General features: G+C 48.0%; 1 protein-coding gene across 1 annotated transcript in view; it reads left to right on the forward strand.

Moving 5' to 3' along the window:
- ANKH (ANKH inorganic pyrophosphate transport regulator) overlaps positions 1-23,124 on the forward strand; it is a 119,145-nt gene extending 96,021 nt beyond the window's left edge. Inside the window, exons 8-12 of the mRNA XM_080933593.1 lie at positions 425-520; positions 19,693-19,822; positions 20,397-20,520; positions 20,929-21,028; positions 21,750-23,124. Coding sequence (XP_080789719.1) covers positions 425-520; positions 19,693-19,822; positions 20,397-20,520; positions 20,929-21,028; positions 21,750-21,863 — 564 coding nt within the window. The 3' untranslated portion in view covers positions 21,864-23,124. The remainder of the gene's footprint in view (positions 1-424; positions 521-19,692; positions 19,823-20,396; positions 20,521-20,928; positions 21,029-21,749) is intronic.
- The last annotated feature ends 1,704 nt before the right edge of the window (positions 23,125-24,828 follow it).

A 24,828-nucleotide genomic window follows, 5' to 3' on the forward strand; every position in this document is an offset into this window, starting at 1 on the left:
GGGCACAGAGCGGCCTGTAAGAGCCTCAAGGTGAGTTTTATTCCTTTGGTAGAAAGGATCCCCAGAGGTCAGTGAGCCATGGCATTTAAGGACACACCAACTCTGGTGGCCAGGCACAGGGTCTGCTGAAGCCAAAAGGGGACACATGCGTCAGGAAACTGGCTTCACAGCCAAGGCTCTTCAGGGTGAGGTGGCAGCCTGGTGCCAAGGGCAGAAGACTGAAAGACCCCAGAGTTCCCTCTGGTTAATGTTTCTGGACAGGAACCCGACAGCCGTTTTAGAAACCCAGTGTGACAGCCGTCTTCCAAGCTGTCACTTGAAATCGGTACTCAAGGCACGTCAGATAAAACAAGGTGCTCTTTGTGATCCGGGGGCTCAGCCGAGGATGAGGCAACCCTGCATCTCTGCCATTCTCTTTTCCCAGAATAACCCCAGCAATAAACTGGCGAACACGAGCAACACGGTCACCTCGGCCCACATCAAGAAGTTCACCTTTGTCTGCATGGCGCTGTCACTGACGGTAAGCAGAGAATGGGGCTGAGGGAGAGCGCGTGCTCTGTGTCTCGGCGTGGGGGGTGTGCTCACAAAGACAGAGACTGCAATCTTAAAGGAAAAGATCCTGTATTCCACATTGTGATGCCTGACTTAATTAATGACTGTTGTCCAAGACCACTGACTGTAGGAATGAAAGTATTTCTATTGCTTCTCGGGCCCACAGACATGATCAGCAAGGACAGCTCTAATCTGAACAATTTGTGTGTGTATAAATATCCCTTCCTGGAACCCTTTCTATTTTATTTACTAAGCCAGGGTCTCTCGTTTAACCGGGGTCCTGATGATTCAGCTACGGTGGTTAACCAGCTTGCCCTACGGGACTGCTCCATCTCCCAAGTGCTGGGATTACAGACCTGCGGCCATATCCACCCGTGCCACCCCACAGGCATTACGTGTCTCTAGCACTTGAACCCAGAGCTCTCTGTCTGGGAGCTGTACCTCCAGCCAGAGCTCTTCTCTTGCTTTAGAATCTCCAATTCATCCTTTAAACCTGGAGTCAGCTCTGTAGATGCCATTGTCCTTTCCATAATGGAATTAGTAGATTGTTTCTGGTAGAAATGCCTTTCCTAATTACATCGTTCTGATACAGCTGACTTACTTGGCTGTATTATGGGGGCCTCTCCAAGTCCCATGAAGTCTGTATAAGTACAGAGGGTACATCTGTGACTAAGAGTAGTCACCATTGAGCTGTTGGTGGCTGGATATGCATCCTTTTCCTCTTCTTCCTCCTCTTCTTCTTTTTAGTAGTCTAACTCTGTAGCACAGACTGACCTGGAAATCACTGTGTAGACCAGGATGGCCTAGAATTCAGAGATTTGCCTGCCTCTGCCTCCCAGGAGTCTAGATGTACATTCTTAAGTCAACAAAACATCCTAATTTTACCAAGCCCCCATGTGGAAAGAGAGTATCCAGAAAACGGGAGGGAAAGTGCACATGCGGTCAAAGCCAAAGGACGTTCTATACAATCTTTAAACGTTTACTAGAGGCAGGGAAAAAGAAGCCAACCAGCACATAACCGTGCCTAGGGATTGTAAAAGGGTTAAAGGCTCTTCTGAACTTAGCTCACTGCTCCCAAAGCCCTGTCGAACTGAATTTCCATTTATATACACTGTATATTGGCGGTTTCTACTATATACTGATGACTATATACTGATGGCCTGGACGTGCTCAGCACTCATTGACAGCCAGTGCAGAGGACCAAGGTCTGAAGTATCTTCCTGAGAACATCTAGACACTAACTGCCCCTTTCACCGCGGTCCTCAGTTTGATTGTCCTCGAGAAGCAGGTCCTGCACGTGCCTCAAGCCTCCAGTGGCCAGTCAAAACCTATCACTTACTATCTGGTCCAACACACGACATACAGTCACAGAAAGCCTTTGGAACCACCGAGTCACAGCATCATACCCTGAACCCCCATCACCACCATCACTACCTCTCTAGCCACATGTCCCTGTGAGGTGGGGTGACACACACTGAACCCAAGGCTCCTAGCTCAGAAGGACTTTCTGACTACATCTGAAGTTGGAATTGACCAGTGACCCCAGGTGACCTGTTCCCCTGTTGGCTTTTTTTTTTTCTTTTTTCCTTTCTTCCTATGGTGTGCCAATTTTTCCATAGTTCCCTAAAATGTTAGCAAAACACTGAACGACTTTGAAACTACTCAAAAGGGTATTTTAGGAAAAAACCAGAGAAGTTCCTGTTCCAGGAACAGACCTCAGCTTTTGGAGACTGTCAAATGACTTGGAGTCAAAAGATGACTTGAAGCCAGATTTTGGGACTGAGCCTCATCTGCTCAGAGCCAACAGTTTGGGGCTCAATGGCTCAGCTGCCAGGCTTCCCAACCTGCCTTCTCTTATATGGACATACCCTGAAAAGGCTGGGCTTGAGTGAGGGAGGGCACTGCCACATCATTTGAGGACAGTCTTTCTCACCACAACTCATGGCCAATATTTTGAACCTCAGTACATTTGAACTTTAGACTGACGGGATCTGGGAAAATACAACTCTCTACTAGGCAGATGCTGATCTCTTCTGTTTAATCCAGGATCAGGAAGACATATATAAGGGGAACTGTCTGCCTCGGTGCAAGCCCACCTTAGAAATAAGAACGTGAAGTCCTTATTGGAAGGGAATTTGGAGACAAAGATGTAAAGGACTTTAATTTTCAGAGAAAGTGACAACTTAGAATAAGTGATTCCCCCATTTGCCCGGCAATAGAACCTGCTAGATAGAGCTCAGCTGCCTGAACTCTGTCCCTTTAGCTTCCCCACGTCCCCAGAGGATGTGACTCTGCTCAAGCAGAGAGTTTCTTCAACATTCAAAGGCACAGTCTTTGAATCTGTGGCTCAGCTCAGTCTACTGATCCAACATCTTGGATGGAGGAGTTGATGCTAAATTTTCTATGTAAAAATTTGTATAGAAAATGTAAAATTCGATTTTTCTAAACCGAACCCTTAACTGTCGGTGTGTGTGTGTGCCTTGTAATATCACATGGCACATTAATTCTTGCACGTCTACTGGTTCTCTTACTCTCTGCCATTCACAAGCAAGTCTACATGAACCATCCATGGTAACCCTTCAATCTACCAATCAGCTGCCACCTCCCACCATGGTAACCCTTCAATCAACCAATCAGCTGCCACCTCCCACCATGGTAACCCTTCAATCAACCAATCAGCTGCCACCTCTCATCCATGGTAACCCTTCAATCTACCAATCAGCTGCCACCTCTCACCATGACACATGCTCTTAATGAGGAAAGGAATTCAGGAGGAGTGTGAGGCAGGGAAACAGCATTTACTGTTGTATCACGTTAGCATCATGCTTTTCATCCTTCGGATCATGCTTCATAGGAAAACAGTCTAGTCTACAAACTACCTGATCCAGTGAGTTAAAGGAAAGGTCTGGAATCTTTGGTGGGTCTCAAAGATCCAGTCAAGAGAGTCGATGGCTGGAAATTAATCCCTAAGAGCAATGGGGGAGTAGCCTAGGCTTAGCAAGTTGACTGGATCCCCACAAGCTGCTATTTAAAGCAAAGAGGACAACAGTTCACACGATCTCTGTCAGAGGATGGCTACTTTGGGGGATGCTGCACTTGTAGCCATACAGGAGAGGCTGAGATGCAAACCAGCGGTCCAAGGAGGAGCCAGACTCAAAGAGCAGGTGGCCATCTGTGCGGTGGCCACTTTGCCAAAAGCTTCCTGTAGAGCCGCAGTGATTTCACTTTCGTGACTGTTAATTCCCTGTGACGGCTACTGTGTCCTAGAACGTGTTTATCTCGACAGACTCTGTTGTGAGCATGAAGAGAAGATGGTCTGCAGTCCGCAATGGGGGGAGACTTCTCTGGCTGGGGAAGGAACTGGTGGGCTGAAAATCCCTACTGCACACATGCCCACAGAGCTCCATCACACACACCCACAGAGCTCCATCACACACGTGTCCACAGAGCTCCATCACACACACCCACAGAGCTCCATCACACGCATGTCCACAGAGCTCCATCACACACGTGTCTACAGAGCTCCATCACACACACCCACAGAGCTCCATCACACGCATGCTTACAGAGCTCCATCACACACACCCACAGAGCTCCATCACACACGTGTCCACAGAGCTCCATCACACACACCCACAGAGCTCCATCACACACGTGCCCACAGAGCTCCATCACACACACCCACAGAGCTCCATCACACACACCCACAGAGCTCCATCACACACATGCCCACAGAGCTCCATCACACGCATGTCCACAGAGCTCCATCACACACGTGCCCACAGAGCTCCATCACACACACCCACAGAGCTCCATCACACGCATGCTTACAGAGCTCCATCACACACACCCACAGAGCTCCATCACACACGTGTCCACAGAGCTCCATCACACACACCCACAGAGCTCCATCACACACGTGCCCACAGAGCTCCATCACACACACCCACAGAGCTCCATCACACACACCCACAGAGCTCCATCACACACATGCCCACAGAGCTCCATCACACGCATGTCCACAGAGCTCCATCACACACGTGTCTACAGAGCTCCATCACACACACCCACAGAGCTCCATCACACGCATGCTTACAGAGCTCCATCACACACACCCACAGAGCTCCATCACACACGTGTCCACAGAGCTCCATCACACACACCCACAGAGCTCCATCACACACGTGTCCACAGAGCTCCATCACACACACCCACAGAGCTCCATCACACACGTGCCCACAGAGCTCCATCACACACGTGCCCACAGAGCTCCATCACACACGTGCCCACAGAGCTCCATCACACACATGCCCACAGAGCTCCATCACACGCATGTCCACAGAGCTCCATCACACACGTGCCCACAGAGCTCCATCACACACGTGCCCACAGAGCTCCATCACACACGTGCCCACAGAGCTCCATCACACACATGTCCACAGAGTTCCATCACACACATGCCCCAGAGTTCCATCACACACGTGCCCCAGAGATCCATCACACTCGTGCCCACAGAGCTCTACTATACATGTGCCCACGGAGCTTGTCATACTTCCTGCTGGGCTCTAGGTGTGGGGCTGAAGTAAAAATTTCTCACCAGAGTGGCACAAGTATCACAAAAAGGTGACAGATCACCTGTTTCCAGAACCTAGGCCAGCTCAATAAAAGTCAATAAGTCAGGTGGCTAAATTTACAGTTTTCTTAACTCAAGCCTTGTTTGGGGACCCCTTCTCCTTTGAACTCTTTCTGACTCAACAAGTCATAGTGAACAGAGGAGCTCTCACAGCTTCGGCTGCTCACAGTAGACCAGCTTCCATCTGACCTCACAAATGGCCCTTTAAGAGCACCGAGCATTTCTCTTCTCAGATTCCCCGCTGCTTTAGTTTGGGGGAGCTGGTGCCAAGAATGGGGCCCCCCTTCTCCAGGAAATGTGGAAACAAATCTATGCAAGACATGGGCTTGGCTAACTCAGCTTTCTCTGACCCCTTTGTACACAGTAGAAAGAGGCAACAATCCAAATGGATCTTGGCAGGTGGAGCCACTGAGACACATGTGGCAGTGGGTAGCCTATGCAGCCATCCCAGCACCCCCTGAAGGCCAGACCCCGTGAAAGTCAGACACTTAGAAAGCAAGGATCACAGAGAGCAGACAGACTTATAGACAGATGGTATGGTAGGAGAGGGTATGACGGTGAAAGGGAGGAAGGGTCGATTGGTCAGAGACAGGAAGTTGCCATAGAAAAACAATGTCAGAAGTACAGTTGTCCATAAAACAGGGTAAGGATCCCCAAACCCAGGAGATCTCTCCCCCACACACTGGGACACTGTGAGCCTTCCCAGTACAGGCTGTGAGCTTCAGAAGAACTTCTAAAGATGCATAATTTAGAAACCGGTAAATTAGACATGTTTTTGGCTAAGGTTGGTTTTGGTGAGCTGACCCGTGTGAAGAATGCAAGTCTGGAATGCAGCTCAGGGTAGAGTTGAAAAGGCGCTTGGGTCATGCCAAGGCTGGAGGTCTGCCAGGTCTCCACACTGTATCCCATTGTTCACATATGAACAGTCCTCAGCTTCAACTAGTCAGAGCTGCTCAGGGAAGAAGGCAGGTATGAGCTGTGTGTGTCACAGAGGGGGAAAGGATGCCAGAACAGGTACCAGGGCATCTGAGCTCAGGACCTGTTGGAATTTAGGGTCTGGCTAGTCAAAAAGAAGTTAAAAATAGGGGTCTAGGAAGATGGCTTAGTGGGTAAAGAGCTTGCCACATGGGCGTGAAGGACAGAGGTTGATCTCACCCACGTGAAAGCCATGCACAGGCGCTCACACTGGGGTGAAGGAGGAGAGGCAGGGGGCTCCCTGGGGCTAAATGCACGGCTAGTCTAACCAAATGGGCCAGCTCTGGGTTCAGAGAGGAAAAAGCAAAGGTGGAGAGTGATGGAAGACTGTCTGTCCACCACTGGCTGTATGTCTGCACACACATGCGCACACACGTGCACACTAAAGGAAGTTAGGATCAATGTCACTCTGATCTGCCTGAGCCTCCGTGAAAGCAAGGACTTGAAGCAGGAACGGGTATTAGATTTAGGTTTCTTTCCTGAGCTTTAGGCTTTCCGTTAACTTTCCCAGGTAACAGAAAGGAGGGAGACCATGAACACAGATGAAATTTCACCTCTATTTGCCAGTCCCCAAAAAGCAACCTTATTGGGAAATGGGGTTCAGGTTCTATGTAAGCTTGGCCCCAAATCCAGTGTGGCTGGTGTTCTTATAAAAGGGAACATTTGGATACAAGACAAGAAGCCTTTAGTGCTATCATGGGTTTTTCTGCCGTGGAGAGGCCTGGTGTCACCCATCCTGGCTTCATCCTTCATCTGGGCCACTGTCCCTTCCTATTGCTAAGACATCCACGTGTAAATCTTTGGTCACTAACTCGGCAATCTAATTAATCTACTGGTTCCTAAGAGAAAGCAGTTTTTTTGTGGTCACGTGAGGCCACACGGCTGACTCATCAGACTTGCACTAGTCACCTCTCCATCTCTTTGGTCACATACAGCGTCTCTGGCACTTAGGTAAGAAATGCTAAGACCGCAGGCAGCTCTGCACCTGCCGTTACAGGGGCTGCACTCAGCTCGCGGGAGCCACTCCGCCTGCCGTCAGGAGCTTCACTGTGTCTTGGCTGACAGTTTGTGTAAATCTGAGAGCAACAGTCACCAATGGTAGACTTAGGTATGCTTGGTTTTGTTCTTTCAGTTAACTGAATACTTAGGGTACTTCCACTGGGTCCTTGGAAAAACCCCATGATGCCTTGAAACTTACAAAACGTATTACAATTTGTCCAATTGCTAATAACATGGCCCATACATTTAATAAGTTTTAATGAAAAGAAACTTATTTTGGCTCAGGATTCTGTGGTCAGGGTCTTCAAATGGCAGGAGACTGGAAGTATTATATATTTACACATACATACACACTACACATACATACATACAAACATACATACACACATACATACATACATATACACATACACACATATACATACATACACACATACATACATGCATACATATAGACATACATACACACATACACACACATACATACATACACACATACACACATACGCACATACATACATGCACACATACACACACATACATATATACACACATACATACACACACATACACACATACACACATACACACATACACACACACACACACACACACACATACATACATACATACATACATACATACATACATATCTCCACCTACTTAAAACCCCCCACTGGAGAGTCCATTTCAGTACACCAGCTACCAAGGCACAGCACTGCCTACCAGGTCCCGCTGCAGACTCTGTTCTAGCCTCAATTTAACACTGAAGACCAGAATAATCCCAGAGAGAAGTAGCTTGACCAGGAACCGTTTGGCTTGTCACAGAGCGAGGAAGCGGGAAGATAATTAATATATTTCCAGGAAGCCTGCTTGAAGATGTTCTGTGGCCATGAGATAAAAGATTTTAAATACAAAACCCAGACCCAGGCTGATGAGAGTCCAGTGTTAGGAAGAGACTCAGCTCCAGTGATACTGAGCCCCACCCCACTGAAACTCCAAGGACTGTCAGAGAGACGGCAGGATGCCTGGCTTGTCTTGTGTCAAGGCTTCTGTGTTAGCAGTTGCTCTTGTACGAGCTTTTCTCATCCCCTTGGAAGCCAGAACCAGATTGATTTCCTTGCTGAGAGGTGAGGACCCAGCAAAACTGAAAGTATCTCACTTTTTCTGGAAAATTCTCTTGCTGAGCATGGTGGTGCAGAACCAGACAGATCTCCTTGTGAGCTTGAAGCCTGTCTACACAGAAACCAGGAGATACAGGGCTGGAGATGAGGTTACTTGGTGGGATGCTTCCCTACCCACACAGAGCCACACTCCTGCAGTACACAAACCGGGCATGGCGGCCTATGCCTATAATCCTAGCACTGCAGAGGCAGAAGCAGGGAGGATCAGAAATTCAGCTCATCCTCGGCTGCTTAGGGTAAAACCAGTCCAGTAAAGACCCAGAGCATCTGGTCCAAATGCTAAGTTGCCGCTGGGAATGTTTACCGAAGTGAGAGATCATTTGGTCAGGGGTAATCTGAAGTAATCAGCACCATCTTGGGTCAGCAGGAGGGGTTTCTGACTTGAGCTGCCAGGACCTCGGCATGACCCTGTGCAGCTGCTCTTAGACTCCAGGCTGGAGAGGGAGGTTCCCCTAGGCTTTGTTCCATGGGCTCTGTTTTAAGAGCTCTGGATCAGATAAGCCACTTGTTCAGACTCAATTAAGAGGTCTGAAGAGCACCGCAGGGTCCTTCTTGGGGATCATATCATCTCTCCTGAGCCCCCAAAGAATGACAGTACTGGAAAACAGCATATGTGGCAAATGACAAGAAACCCTGCTTGCCAGTTCCTGGGAGCTGCCAGAGGTTCTTCCTTCTGCGTGAGAGGGAAGAGTGCCTTGGTCCTCGAAAGAACCTGAAGCCTTCCGAATCCACCCAGATAATCTCGCTCCACAGTCCTTCCTCTATCATACCTGTTAGCAGAGAAAGTATATTTACTAGTTGAGGGGATTAAGGGGTACATATTATCTCTGGGTGGTCCTTATGCCTCCAACTACAGGCACTAACAGGTACTTTAGAGAAAAATAAAGTACATCAGTCCCTCCTTAGCCACAGATTTTCCTTCTGTGGTTTCAGTTACCTGTGGTCAACCACAGCCCCAAAATGTGATATGGAAGGTTCCAGAACGTTTATAAGTACAATTCTGAGTAGCACCGTGAGATCCTGTGTCATCTTGTTCATTCCTGCCCAGAACATGAGTCTATCCTTTGTCCAGTGTTACCACCGTGAATGCATTACAGGCACGTTAGTCACTGTCAGGGTTAATCTTGTCAGCTTCGGTGGCTTGAGAAACACCTGGGTGGTTATTAAAGCACACCTCTGGGTGTGTCTGGGAGCATGTTTCTCTAGAGAGGAAGGTAGTCAGGGAGGAAGACAAGACCTGTCCTGATTTTAGGTGTCACCATGACATGGGCTGGAGCCCCCCGAGAAATTTCTGGAATGGGGGAGTTCCCCCTCTGCTTCCTGGCTACCGTGATGGTAGCTGTTCTTCCTGCACGCCTCCCCAGTCATGGTAGCTCCCCTCTGGAGCTGTGGCCAGAATGAATCTTTCCTCCCTTGAGTTGTAGTTCTCTGGTATTTGACCACAGCAGCCTCTGAGTGTGCTAGGTGGTCCTTTAGTAATGCCTGTCTCGTGCGCGCTGTATCTCATGGCAGGGATTTGAATATTAGTAATGTCTGTCTCGTTATTAACCCATATCATCAAACTTCACCCAGACGGTTTGAGAGAGAGAGACCATTGTGACATAAATTTTATAGTGCATTGTTGCAATATAGTATAATATTATAAATTTATTAGTTGTCAATCACCTCCTGTTTATATGTATAAATTATACTATGTTAGGTATATAAACACAAGAAAAAAAATGTATATATCGGATTTGGTACTATGCAGTTTCACACATCCACTGAGAGTCCTGGGGTGTGTCCCTCGAGGACAAAAGGAAGCCACTGTGAAAGGGAAGAGGGTAATGGATCAGACATTGTTAGAAATAAACTCCGGGTCACAAAGAAGGAACCAGTCACTCCAAATGAAGTGTCTGGACAAGGCAAACTTCACTCTTGATCCAGGTGTGCCTGGGAAGCAAGCTCACTGAGACAGGACGTGCGTTTGGTTTCACTGTGGTGGTGGCTGAGCCTTTCCCTGTTGGGTCACTGCGCCCTGGCGCATTCCTAGGCTAGAGCTTTTGTGTAAGTAAACATTTTACTGGGTGAGAAGGATTGAACATGTGCATAAAGTCTTAAGATGAGGTAAACAAAAAGATTTGAGTTCCTTGTCTTAAAGACAAATTGTATGGTATTTGGTAGCCAAGATGCATATTGACGTTTCTTACATGATCGGGATGTCACAGAGGACCCTCTGTGAGGACCACATAAATGTCAGGAGATGTGGGAAAACTGCCCTTCAGCCCACGGAGTTTTCTTCTTTCCCCTTGTCGCTCTTATGAGAAAAATTAAACGCAAATTATAAATCAGGTCTGACCTGGCCTTAAGGCTGCAGGTGTTTACAAACTAGCCACGGGGCACCAGAATAAGCCCAAGCCCAGCAGGACCTCGGCAGCCACATTCGGACCCTCCTGGAACCCTCCTTTGGGATCCTACTGGACTCCTGCTTCTGGCATCGCCTGTCACTTGGGAGTCTTTCAGCCAATTGGCAGCATGATCTGAGGCTCTGAACATTTCATTATCAGAATGTTCCGCATCCCTCCTGTTGGCCTTCAGAGTCCCCCACCCCCATGCAGTCTGTGCACTCTTTCTGGCTTTAAGGCAGTGCCGTGCCCTAATCTGGTACGAGCTGCTACTGCAGGGTGCCACAGCCTGAATCGTTTGTAGTGAACAGATCTTGGGAGCCTCTGGGGAGGAGAGGGTAGCCAGGCACTTGCCGAGGCCCTGGAGTCTTTTTGCCAGTCCAAGCCTGTGCTCACTCTACAGCTAGTTGGTCTTTCAAGCCCTGATGCCAGGAAGTATCTGAGTGTCATCCCAGCAGAGGCCATGCAGACCTGTGGAGGAGGAATTTGGTAAAAGGGTTTGGTGGGATCCAGTACTAGTGGGATCAGTGGGCTCAAAGCTCTACACACCCACTTTGCCTCCACCTTTGAAAAGAAGCACGGTCACCTATATGCTGGTATTCAGGGTGTCCCATTCCCTAGGAGAGCCACCTACCACTGGTTGACACAGAGGAACTGGATCACAGATGCCCAGCTTAGGGGTCTTAGGCTGGGATGGGGTCAGCAAGGCATCTCATGCCATTGGTTTACCCATCTCAGAGCAGCTTGCTGTACCTCAAGGGCTCCCATTTTGTCTGCTAGCCTTGTTTAGCAGGTAGAGTGTGCTATGCTGGCCGCAGCAGGCCAACCTGCTAGCATTCCATTATTCTGGGAAAAGCTGCAATTCAGGAAAGTTTGTTTCTTCTGAGACCCCCCACATACCAGAAAATGTCAACACCCAAGTCGCTAAAAGTTAAAAACCACTATTGGTGGTTCTGTTCCGGTGGCGTCTTTGTCCAGACTAGCTGTTGAAGTCCTGTGAATGACCGAGTCTTACCTCCCAGTTGCTAAACTACCCTCCCGTGCAGCTGTCACCCAGCCTTCCTGGGTGTTGCTGAGGCCTGGCCTAGCCTTGGTACCAAGCTGACCCTTTGTCTAGAACAAAGGCTGCTTGTGTCAGCCATTGTCTCTGCTGCAGCCCCTCCCCTGCCATGAGGTGGAGACTGCTGCCTCACTGTTCCATTATCTAGCACAAGAAAATGGCTCCTTTGTGTGCCGGGGAAAGAGCGGGATAGAAGGTAAATGGACAGAGGTCGCGGCTTTCTCATAGCAAGACACAGGATGGGGTTCTTTCCAGTGCCTTCGGAAATCCTGGAAATAGGGAGAAGGCCCTGTCATAGAGGATCTGTGATAGAGGCGCCATCCCAGAATTGTATAGGGACTATGTGAAATAACATGGGAAGTTCTTGGCCTGAGGTAACTGCTCAGAGTTTGTTCCCACAGAACGGTTTCCCTCCCCGCCCGGCTCTCTGGAAGCTGTCAGGGTCAGCTTGTTAATTCAGCATCCCTTGCAGATTTGAGCGTTTGCCTGATTGGTTGGAGAGACTCAGAAGCACTTAAACTATATAAACTGGTCTCCAAGCCTTCCTTATAATGGACTGCGAATATCCACATGTGCTTTGAAAACACAGATGGTCAAGCATGCTGTGTAATAATTCTTTCCCTTTTCTCAAAATTTGATGTCATTTATATGTATGTTTGAGGGGCGGGGTCATGGGTGTGTGCAGATACATGTTCTGCATGTGTGTTCAAGTTGAGGTTGACTGAGCTCTTGCTCAATCACACTCCACTTTATACTTTTTATTTTATTACTTTTGTTTTATGTGTGTTGGTATGTGCCTAAATATATCAACGGACATCACATGCATGCAGTGCCCTCAGAGGCCAGAAGATGGCACCAGATCCCATAGGACTGTATGCACAGGTGGTTGAGAGCCACCATGTGGGTGCTGGGAATTGAACTTGGCTCTTTTGGAACAGCAGCCGGTGTACTTGACCAGTAAGCCATCTCTCCAACTGCAAAAGTTCTTGTTCATGTTTGGTTTTTGGTTTTCTTTGTGTGATTGGGTCTCTTTGTAGACCTGGTAATTGTAAAATTCTCTTTGTAGACCAGACTGGCCTCAGATTCACAAAGATGTATATTGCCTGTGCCTCCTGAGTGTTGGGCTTACAGGGGTGTGCTACCATTACAGGCTAATTTACTTTTTGAGGTAAGATCTTTTGTTGAACCTGGAGCTGTCCAGTTCTAACCAGTCTAGTCATCCAACTTTCACTAGTAACCCCTTGTCTTTGCTCCCAAGGACTGAGAGTCCAGGTAGCCAACAGTCTTCACATCATCGTAGGTGAGTACTGGCTATCTGGCCTCTGGTCCTTGGGTTTGCATAGCAGGAACTTTATCTCCTGATCCATTTCCTCAGCACCCTTTGAAAACATATTAGTTGTACTAAGACATGCATAATACAAAATCTTGCCCATTGCGACTATACAGTGAGGTATATTCCTATGGTTGTACTAAAACCCCCATCCATAGACCTCTCACTCAGCTGAATGAGACTCATTATGTACGGTCCCCTACGTTCCACATTCTGAATTTACTAAAAAGCTACACTGAAGCTAGCATGCGGAACTTTCTAGGCATCCTTCAGATCTTGTAAGAACTGGAAAGAACAGTATGTTGATACCTCCTGTGGAGCTGTCAGGGCTGTGACACCCAGTTCCTGCTCTGCTTGGTGCATGGCACCCCCTGCTGTCCGAAATGTTCTCTTTCTTCCAAGCAGTGTTTTGTGACGTATCAGGAATCTGGGGTCATAGTAGAAATGACAACTGGGCTCTCAAGAAGAAAGAGTTCTTCGTCATTTCATTAAACCTCAGAGGGATGATTTTTATCTCCTTACTCTGTGGAAAAAAGAGGGATTGTAAAACTACATCTGAAGCTGCTTATTTTCACCATGAATATGCTTTAAAAAAAAAAAAAAAACGGTAGCATCAACTCCTTTACGGATTATTCATCAGTATGTAATGGCTGTGTTTGCCAGCAGGCCAGATGGAGACTGTCAGTGCCACGTCAGCATCTTATCATGTGATTTTTTTTCCTCTAGTGCTTCAGCATAGAAAACCAAGACCTGTTTACTCCGTGATGTATATAACCGGCCATTACATTCAGCAGGCTGAGCTCTTTGCCAGGCTGGTCTTACATAAGAAGTCCCTATCTCTGCCCACTGCACATTCCTGTCAGTGATCCTTCCTTCTCGGGTTTTCCTCCCTGGGTCTTTCTCTTTCCTGGTGGGGTGCCTACCAAAGCCAGCTTCTCCCACTGCCCTTCCAGGTGTTGTCTCTTGTAGCCTTTCCTATCACTCTTTAGCGGATGGCTCACTCCAGCCTCGCTCCCCGCCAGCAGTCACTCCTGTCATTCCGACAGCCCAATATGCAGTCAGTCAGTCCTGGCGCCGTTCAGCATTTCCACACTGGAAATGCGTGCTTTCTCCTTCTTGACTGAGATGTGTTAATTGCCTAGCCAAATCCTCCCACCCATTGTCATCAATATTCTTTGTGGAAACTATGGATAAATATCGACAGGGAAATGAAACCAATCCTAATCTCATTTGTACCTAGACGAGTCCACTGTCGATGTTAGTTGGACTCCCAGGAAGCCATAGGGACCACAGCAGAAGACACGGACTCAATCAAGGGCAGCAGGCTGCACAGTGGTCCTTGGCTACACTTTGACACTGATTTCCTTGCTCAGTTAAACCTTATGACAGTGCGGGCCAGTCCCAACTCCACACACAGCTACCTCTGAGGAGGGTGGTGCTCACAGTAGTGCTATAAGGGGCAAGATCCCATCTAGAAGATGAGGTATTCTTACCCAGAAGCAAAATATTTAGAAGGAATGGTAAGCATTCACCTCCGGTGGGCTGGAGCCTAGTTACGGGAAACGCCTAGTCACCATGACACCTGATCTGTGTATGGAATCCGGTCCTCCCATTGGGAGATTTCAGCCCCACTGCACTGTACTTACATTTCTGGTAAATGCTCTAGATTACAGTGATGCCATGGTCCAGGTTTGTTGTTGTTTTCGAGACAGGGTATAGCTTTGGGTATCTTGGAACTTGCTCTGTAGACCAGGCTGGCCTTGAACTCAGAGATCCACCTGCCTCTGCCTCCTGAGTGCTACGTTTAAAAGTGTGTGCCGCAATGCCCTGACCAGGAATTTACTCCAGGACATCTTCCTTTTTTCTAACTTCAGATCAGAATCTCTCCTTCACTGCTAATTGTAATTATTGGGCCATGGAGAAAACTGTGTGAATTCCTCAAAAGTAGAAGCTTAGGAAAATTCAAAAGCCATATCACTAAGCAATACTGTAAGAGCAGAACCCTGAGGACACCCAACAAGAGATGTACCTCTTATCCTGGCAGTAGCTTTGTGTGTTCTCTGACTTGACATGCTAAAGAACAGCTTTAAACTCCATTACCCAGACTTCCCCATTGTTGACCTTGATCACCTGGCCCAGTAATGATGTTTGGCAGCTCTCCACCTCTCTGTGTGCAGTGACATGATTTATCCTTGGTCAGCCCACACAAATGGGCTGGAAAGTGTGCTCTACCCTCCTGAGAGAACTATTAAGGGGCTGTTTAGGATTTCTCACAGGTTAGCCTCCTCCCCCCCCCCCCTTATTAGTTTCAATCATCACGGGCTTTAGATGCTCTTTATGCTTCGAGTCATAACAAAGCTATTTTATTGTGTTGCTCATATTCCTATCTTGACTACTGGGGACTCCTGTGGCTCTGGTGCCCCCTTGACATGTACTATTGGTTTGCATTCTGGGCACTTCCGTACTTTCTAGCACTATAGATCTTGCAGGATAATGAGTCTTGTTCTCAGCTCTAGTTGTAGACTGAGATATCTCTAAGGAGCCTGGGTCCCTTTGGTTAGACAGTGAATAGACAACCCAAGGCTGTGCACAGGTTGGGCTATTCCATTTCCTTCCTGATGAGATGATGTTGACTGCAAACTCTGCAGAAGAGAACCCAGCCCTGCATTGGGCTATTCCATTTCCTTCCTGATGAGATGATGACTGCAAACTCTGCAGAAGAGAACCCAGCCCTGCAGCCACTCCAGTCTCACGTCTGTTGCCAGCAGTTCATTAGGTTTTCATTCTGGTTTGGAAAAGTCAATGTCACTGGCCTCTGCAAATATTTGATGAACACAGCGTGTCATGGTCAACCAGGAGGGCATGTTCTGAGTTACGACTACAGTAGTTGAACTCAGTAGAATGACGTTTCCTAAAATAACGCTTGTTGAGTAAGCTCTCCGTTCTTGTTTTCTGAAACACGGGGTCTAATTATCTTGCTAGAGCATGAAATCTGACCTGAAGGTTGGTGTACTAGCTTTTAGTAAATGATCTTTGCTTCTGGGTTGTTTACATGTCCCCTTTTGAAGAGTACAGTAAATACTCCCTTGTGGAAGACTCGTTGAAAAGCAACACACCATTTTCTTACTAGAAGCATGAAGTTTCTGACTTCAGAGAGAGGGAAAAAGAGGCTTCCCAGATGTAGGGCTCCTGCTCTTTAATGGCCTTCTGCTATCTGGAGCAATGGCTTCTACCTTCAGTGTTCCTAAAAGACAAAGGGTTAGACAATGCATGTACATGTGTGTAGAAAGTGCAAGTACATGTGTGGTTGACAACCTAGGATCATGCTGCCGATCTGCTCTCTGATTAACTGCCCTCCCCTAGGGAGTTCACTTCTTACAAGACAGCAAAGGCTTCAAGGTAAGCATCCTCTATGTGGAAAGGCCAGCGGGAGAATTACAAGCATGTTTCTACCATATATCTGGCATGCAATTACACCTGCCTTTTCTTTTCTCTGGTGTGTTGTGATGTCAAAGCCACCGGTTTTGCAAATCCCAGAGAGCTTGCAACTTGTATTTGAGGCACTGTTTCATCTCAGGCTGAAATTAAAAAAAGCAACAATTCTCTGGGAAGTCTGAGTTCTGTGCAGAATATGGCCCCCGTGACACATTCTACCCACTAAGGAAACACAGAATGGCTCATCAAGGAAAGACCCATGACAGACTTGGGGGAGACTTGCAGCAGCACTGAAGGAGGGGTCTTTAATCGGATGCTGGGATGCGACACAGGATAAATGGGAGTGCTATACCCAGTGCTGTTTGGGAGCTAGACACTGCTTTAGACACCAGTGATTTCATGCTATTTGACACCAGCAATGGGGAAGGTGGCAGGCCATTTGTCCATGTTGTTCAGGCAGTAAAGTTCCCAAGCTCCAGGTTGCTAGATCTGAGGGAGTGAGGATGGCATGAATCCCTATGGCAAGCGGGGTGACTGATGGGTAGCATCTATTGCTATGACCAGTAGTCTCCCAGATGCTGGTGAGTCACGGGGAAAAGCCTGCTGAACGTTTAAAGTAAAACACTTATGCTGACCCGCTAAGGTTGTTTGGTGGTGGTGTGTTAATGTCTCACTGTGGCCAGGCTGATTCCGTGAAACTCAGATTACCCAAGTGCAACCGCTGCACTGTCTCAGTACTGTTATCACACAGCAGCAAGTCACTCTCCAATACATCCGGTTTTACTAGGAAAAGGAGATATTTTATGGAACTGGCATGTTTTGAACATTACTCTCAAAAGTATATCATTACATTTTTAAATTAAGGTTTTTATAATCAGCAAAAAGTTTAAAGTTGGTTCTATTAGGATTGTTCCCAACTAGCATGTCTCAACCTATGGCCCCACCCATTCCCTTTCCAGCTCCGTCTCCTCTAGAAGCATGCCACCTACAACCCCATTTGTCATTTGGGTGGACTGTAACTGGTCAACTATGAGAAATGCTTTGGAAGAATTATAATAGCCAAGTCCTGATACTTAACAGTCATTCTCATTTTTCGTAGCTTTCCAAATTCTCAACCCTTGTTTAGTTCCATGCTGTGTGTTTGTGTAAATCTCTTGTGATGCACTCCGATGCAGCAGGTTTCCTCTTACCTGCTGTAGAACTTGCTGGCCTGCACCTTGCACACCCTGCCTGGGATTATTACCCTGTGCCTTTCTCTGGAGTTCCCCTGACAGTCTCCCCCATGTTCCTGTCAAAGTGTTTTTCTTTCCTCGACTCCTGATTTGGCAGATTGTGCCCCAATTAACGTTCTGAATAGTGTGTATGGAGGGCGTGACGGTTAATATTGTCACCTCGGGGTGACCTAGAATCCATGGAGACCTCTGCAGAAGCCTGAGGGATTCCTACATTGTAGTTGGGGTGAGATACCACACACATTTAGGATGGGTCGCCATTCTGTGGGCTGAATTACACAGAAGGCGAGCTGAGCATGAGCATCTGCTTCCTGACTGAGTGCAGTGTGATCTGCTCCCACGCCATCCCCACAGAGACGGCTGTGCCTGCAAACTGATCTCCAAAAGCCCACTTACGTAGTCCTCCTAAGGTTGAGCTGAGACAAGTAACCAATGCAGAAGGCACTGTCTTGAGGCCTTGAGTACTGGAAAGGTCTTTTAGATATCATTGACGGTTTGAGAAATCTAGGGGGAAGTCAACTTCCTTTGAATCCTGTCCTTGGAGGTCCTTTGCCAGCTCCGTCCCCAGTATTGAGGATGTGCCCTGCTGGGACTCTTCTCATCCACTGTGGGCCTCCTAAAGGTAGCCTGTCTTGAACTTCCTCCTTCAGCTTTGAAAGGTTCACTGTTCCCTCTTTCTGGAATGCTTGATATCAGAATATTAGATTTATTTGATCAAAAGAAAAGCAATCTAGTCTCATTCTCCTACCTTCACTCATCAGCTGTCACGAGGCTGAATCCTGAACCCGTGTCAGCTAATGCCTTTCTCGGGTCTATGTTTATCCTCCTAATCCCTGGCTCTTTCTTGTTCCATGTCCTAGAACACTTCTGTTCTTGGCCCACGAATAGTCAGAATGTCAGCATAACAGACAGGGTTTTATTTTTTCTTCTTTCTGCACTGTCTTGTTTCTTTTGTGTTTATATTTGTAAGATAATGGCAGCTGTGAACATTAACAGCTGACTTGCTCACTGGCTAGAAGGTGACTTTGGGAGCCTAAAACTATCAGGAATTCCAGATCCTTCTTTAGCCAATGAAAAGCTGATCTAGCTTCTGAGACTAAGCTGGTATCCCGTGTTTTGAGACCTGAGAAAAGGAGACATACAACATGTCCCCTTGCCTGGAGTCCCCAGAATTCTGTCCTCAGCCTTGCCGGGCACCAGTTTTCCTATCCAGAGATGAATCTGATGACAGCTAAAGGGACACATCCCAAGCTGCCACCAGTGCAGTGTATGAACTGCTTGTGGCAGATATTAGCCAGACCTCCATGGGCCCACGGGCTGTGCTCCCCACTTCCTAGTCTGGGAGAAAGGGGTTGGGGGTTAAGTTCTGCATTTCTGTCAGATCAAGGTTTCAGTTTCTAGAGTCTGCTGAACTTTCATACTTACCCATCTGCTTGCTCAAGTTCCAGGTTCTGTGGCTGTTGTTTCTTCCCCTGCCCTCCTAACACCAAAAATTAGCAGGCAGATGACTCTACATGTCAGTGTGGCGTATACCATTCCAAATGCTTTCAGGTTCTTTTGCTAAGGGCGCAAAAGCTGTATTGACAGAGGTCAGTCCAGAACTGACTGAGCCTCAGTAAAAGCAAAGTGGTCTCCTTTCCAGGTCTAGCTACCCATTCAGATGCCACCTACGGTAGACTGCCATGTTGGCTACTCCTATGGGGCAAGTGTAGCACGTGAACCAATGCCACACCCAGTGCCCACCCGACACTGGCAAATGAGAAAGGCAGGGATGTGTAGCTGCAAACCTGGGGTGCCAGGGACTCCCAATGAGCATGTTTACCTCCCCAGAACACTCAGGGACCGTGTCATGTCTTTTATGCCCTTTCCTTACAACCTGGCTCACTGTTGTCCTGCCGCACCCTGCAGCTCTGTTTTGTCATGTTCTGGACCCCCAGCGTGTCTGAGAAGATTCTGATAGACATCATTGGAGTGGACTTTGCCTTCGCAGAGCTCTGCGTCATTCCACTGCGCATCTTCTCCTTCTTCCCAGTGCCAGGTAAGGCGCAGAGTGAGACTTATGTGCAGTCACTGTGCAGTAGTGACATACCAAATGAGCAATGGCACCATGACATGACAAGAAAGGAAAAGGCCTAAGGGTGAGGTGGTCATGGCTGACTCAAGAAGTCATGGTGGAAAGTGGGGGCAGGAGGTCATTCTCAGACAACAGAAGGCTGATGGCAGCTTCTGGTCCCAGATTCTGTGCTCACCCAGCTCTCTCCACGTGGCCTCTTTAGTCAAAGCTTTCCCTTTAGAGGAAGGTGGTCAGAGCTATACTTGGTCAAGGTCATCGGTGGGGACAGCCAGGCCCCTCAGAATGGCAGTTATTTCAGTGCAGCACAGCACCCCCTACAGCGACCTCCTACACAGGACTGGGCAGGAAGGGGGCCTGACCCCAGTTAGCCTCCAAAGCAGGGATCAGCAACCACAGGAAAACAAATGACCAGTCCCGGGTCACAGCAGCTAGGCTGGGAGTTCCTGCAGCCGGTAGCGTTGAGAGGTCCCGTCCTGGGTCAGCAGAAAAGGACGGGATGAAGCAGGGCCACAGCTGACACGTCCTTCTCACCTCACAGTGACTGTGAGAGCTCACCTCACCGGATGGTTGATGACACTTAAGAAGACCTTTGTTCTGGCGCCCAGCTCCGTCCTGCGCATCATTGTCCTCATCACCAGCCTTGTTGTCCTGCCTTACCTGGGGTATGTGTTCACAGCATTTGGCACATACATGCGGCTTAAAGTCCTTTGCCAGTAAACTATCCTGTGTGAAGGGTTCAATCTGCGTAACCCAGTGAAGTCCCCAAGCATATTAGACAGGAAATTTAGCAGGATGATTGTCTGCCCACACTAGCCTGGAAACAGGTGAGCCGCTCAGGGCTCAATTCCCGTGGTAAGGAATGTGTAGACAGTGGAGGAAAGGCACGGGTCTACCTCAAAGGTGGGTGGTCATCAGATACTGTCCTGAGGACAATGGAGGGAGCAACTGCGCCATCCCTCGCTGATGTGCAGTACACGTGGGGTTAAGCGACATCAGTTGAGTTTGTCATCAGCTCAGTCATGTCACGCTTGGTCCTAACAGACAAAATATGTCTGTGTTTTCATTTTCAGGGTTCACGGAGCCACACTAGGTGTGGGCTCCCTTCTAGCAGGGTTTGTGGGAGAATCTACCATGGTTGCCCTCGCAGCATGCTATGTCTACCGAAAGCAGGTGAGAAGCGATGGTAACAGCTTTGGGGACAATTGGGTCCTCTCTCTGCCTTCACAAATAATTTCCCTTGTCTGCTTTAGTCCAGGAGTCTGTTCTAATCCTGCCTGGCCACCCTATCCTGTCCACACCGTACCCACTCCATTACAGGCCCTCACCCTGAAAGCACAGAGCTAGTCTGTCCTGAAGGCAGGGGTTTCAAAGTGCACGGGACTATTTTTTCCTCTCCATGCTCTATGAGTTCTCTGGGGTCAGAAGCCCTGTTAAGCCAACACGGGAGGGGGAGAGGAACCAGAGGCTCGGACAGAGCAGTGCTGCAAGAGGCCACCAGTGTGGCAATGAGGCCATCAGGAACAAGGATATGCAATCAACGGACAGAGATGAAGCCAGAGCTGTCACAGAGGTCACCACTAATGACAGGTGGAAGGTCTGCTCTAGAGAAGAAGATTCAAAACTGGTGGCTTGGGGGGATGGAAGGAGCAATGCCTCTCTTTGTTAGGGTTATAGGGAGCTGGTGTCCCAGGCTACATTCCAAAGCATGTCAGCAAAGACATGACGGACAAAGTTCCCCTTGGTACCCAGCACACAACAGGTATGGGAACAACCACAGTGAAAGGCGGATATTGAACTAGATTCAGCCTGGACCATAAAGGCGACTCCCGCTCACAGTAGCGCTGTGCTGTGTCCTGTGCACACCCACTCTGACCTGTTTTCTTTTATCTAGAAAAAGAAGATGGAGAATGAGTCAGCCACTGAGGGGGAAGACTCGGCTATGACCGACATGCCTCCGACAGAGGAGGTGACAGACATTGTAGAGATGAGAGAGGAAAATGAGTAAGCACGGGCCACCAGGGGCACTGCAGGGACAGTCAGGACAAGAGTCATCTCTCTCCTCCCACCAAGTTGTTTTCTGTTGTTTAATTTTTATTCTTGGTTATGAAAGAGGCCTTGATCTAGAGGTTTCGTATAAATTCTCTAGCATACTGGGTATGCTCACCGACGCAGGGACCTGAAGAAAGGTCTTTACTGTCACTTTGTAACTCAGAACTGCTGACTTCATGCCCCTGCTTCATAAACCCAAAACATATAGCTGCCTCTTGGTCGACGTTTCTACCCCTTGGACAATCTCCACTTTGGAACCAAAGGACTTGGGCTGTGCCATTGCCTCTTGGGCCAGACTCTTTTCTGCTCATGTTTGCCTCCTAAGAATCAACAGGCTGAAGCTCAGCCTCCCTTGACTTGCTCTAAGAATGTGACATGGTGGCCATCGTACCCTTTCACTCTGGAGTCATGAACTATCTGCTGTGCACACTGGTGAACCCCAGGCTCAGCCCACAGTCTCCCTGCTCCCAGAGGAAGAGCTGGTGGTCGTGCTGGGCCAACATAATGGAAGTGTAATCTCCATAGAAATTGGATCAGTCACAAACTGACTTGATCATCAGCATCTCATTGTTTTCCTGGTTTCACTGAGTTGCCACACCCCACGGTGTATATACATGAGCTGACTTTTCAGTTGACACAGGAGTGCAGCTCCAATGTCAGCATCCTTCCTTCCTTCCGCATGAGTTTCGCCTCCCCTCAAGATGGCGCTAGAGCGAGGAGTGGAGCGTTCTAACTGTCCATTTCTCTAACTGTCCATTTCGTTTTTACAGCGAGCAGAGCTTTAAGTCGTAATCTAGCATTCTAATGCCAGGTTCTTGTCTCGTAACTTCTGATGTAGATGTGTTACCTGTTCCTGCTGTCCAGTCACAGTTCTGCACGACAGGTAACAACATGGAACTCCCCTCCACACCATAAAGCAAGACATTTTATAAACAAGTATCAAAGTCACTATGTGATACCCCAGAATAATGCATTGGAAATCCTCTTAGTGCAGTATATTTTTCTAAGTTTTGGAAAGCGGGTTTTTTTTTTCCTTTAAAAAATTATGGACACAGTTCACTAAATTCCTGATTTAGTCAAAGTAACTAGACTGAAAGAACCTAAACAAAAATATTTTAAAGATATAAATATATGCTGTATATGTTATGTAATTTATTTTAGGCTATAATACATTTCCTATTTTCGCATTTTCAATAAAATGTCTCTAATACAATTCACTGCTTGCCTGCGTGCTCCACATACCTACCGCTGTATGTGACAACCCTTTTACACATCCTTTGTGATTGTAGGGCCTACAGATGCCAGGAAAACAAGCTTTCATGATGGGCAGCCTTGGGAGAAAATGCATCCACTAGCGCAGAGGCAACGGCCAGAAGGGCAGGGGAGGGCAGAAGGCGGGCCTTGTGCACTTACGGCTTCAGTGCCCCATGACCCTCAGGGCAGCCTATCAGCTACACAGGCTTGCATTCCCATTTCTAGATACCCAATCTCCTTCCTATGTGCCCACCATGGGAACAAGTCTTATGTGCTTCCATAGCTGCCTGTGGGGTGACTTCAGGGGTAGATATGAAAGATAACTGAAAGTCTTAATTGTATTGGCTTTTTAAAGTACATGACTAGAAAATTAAACAGCAATATTTTTTAAAAGTGTGGCTATTTTCGTGCTTCTGGGGTTGGAGCTTAAACATCAAATTGCAAAAGCAAAATCCTTTTCCTATAAATTCAAGAACAGCTAGTATCTCTTTATTGTGCAATCAGAACATGTAGGTCAAAGCCACACTGCATGATCAGGACAACTGGTCATCAACTGTATTAGACTTCCCGAGCCACAGGAACCCAGTGCCAGACCTCAGCATTGGAGCTGCGGCTTAGTGGCAGACCCTTCCCTGTAGCGCAGGCTCCTACACAAACACCTTCTGTGGGCCTGTTTTGTCACCTGACAACCTAGGGCAGAACCCAGAGCTGCCACACTGCTGTGTTCAAAGAATTCCATGGCCAGACTTGGGAAGGGGGTCCCTTTCTCCTCTTTCCAAAGGCATTAAGGGCAGCCTTTCTACCTCACCAGCTGAGTGTTATTTTTAAACATCTTGTTCCGCTAACAAACTGGAAAGGACCGTGCCTATGAAATCCTTAAGGACTGTGGGAAGACCAGGTATGGCTTTCTCAGGGTTAAGTGACAAATACAACCTAAAGTTGCAAAGGCAGGTTTTCCTCAAAATGCTGAGGTGTGGGGATGGCCCAAAAGAGCCCTTTCTAGACCGAGGGTTTCTCTGAGTAACTAGAGAGGCCTGTTTTTCTGAGGGGCAATGGAGGGTCATTCTAAGTGCACACCTGCGCCTGGCTCTGCTCTTGTTTACTGGGTCCTGGCACACAGGGCCTCTCTACAACACCCTGGAACTGGGTAAACAGGACCAGGACCGCTGTGACTCATGAAGGACAAAGCCTCCCCACTGCAGGGCTCAGGGAGAGAGGCATGCAGTTGGCAAGAAACTCACTAAGGGTCCTTTCACCAGGAAAGCCACTTGTTTGCACCTGTGGTAGAGCTGGTCCGGCTCTTCTGGCCGCTGCATCAAAGGCACTCTTCTCCCGTTTGGGACTGTCTGTTTCTTGGCCTGCACTGCTGGTTTGACTTGGAAATGTTCGAAGAGGGCCTCAGAAATGAAAGCACTTATCTGGACTGCAGCAGTTACTTAAGCACTTTAAACTCCATCCACGCAACTGTGTTCCTGCAATGCAGCCCCTCAGGGAGCGGGACTGAGACAGTGATCACAGGGAAAGTTACTGAGTTTTCTCACTCCCTTAGTGCAGGTGTTTCAGAGGAAAGAAACACCTAGTCCCTGCTCTCCAGCCCTGTTTTGTTTGGAGATCTTCTGACATACACAGAGGGAAAGGAACTTTTTCCTAGATTCAGCAAACTTCTC

Source organism: Micromys minutus, assembly GCF_963924665.1.
Source record: "Micromys minutus genome assembly, chromosome: 20".
NCBI classification, from domain to species: domain Eukaryota; kingdom Metazoa; phylum Chordata; class Mammalia; order Rodentia; family Muridae; genus Micromys; species Micromys minutus.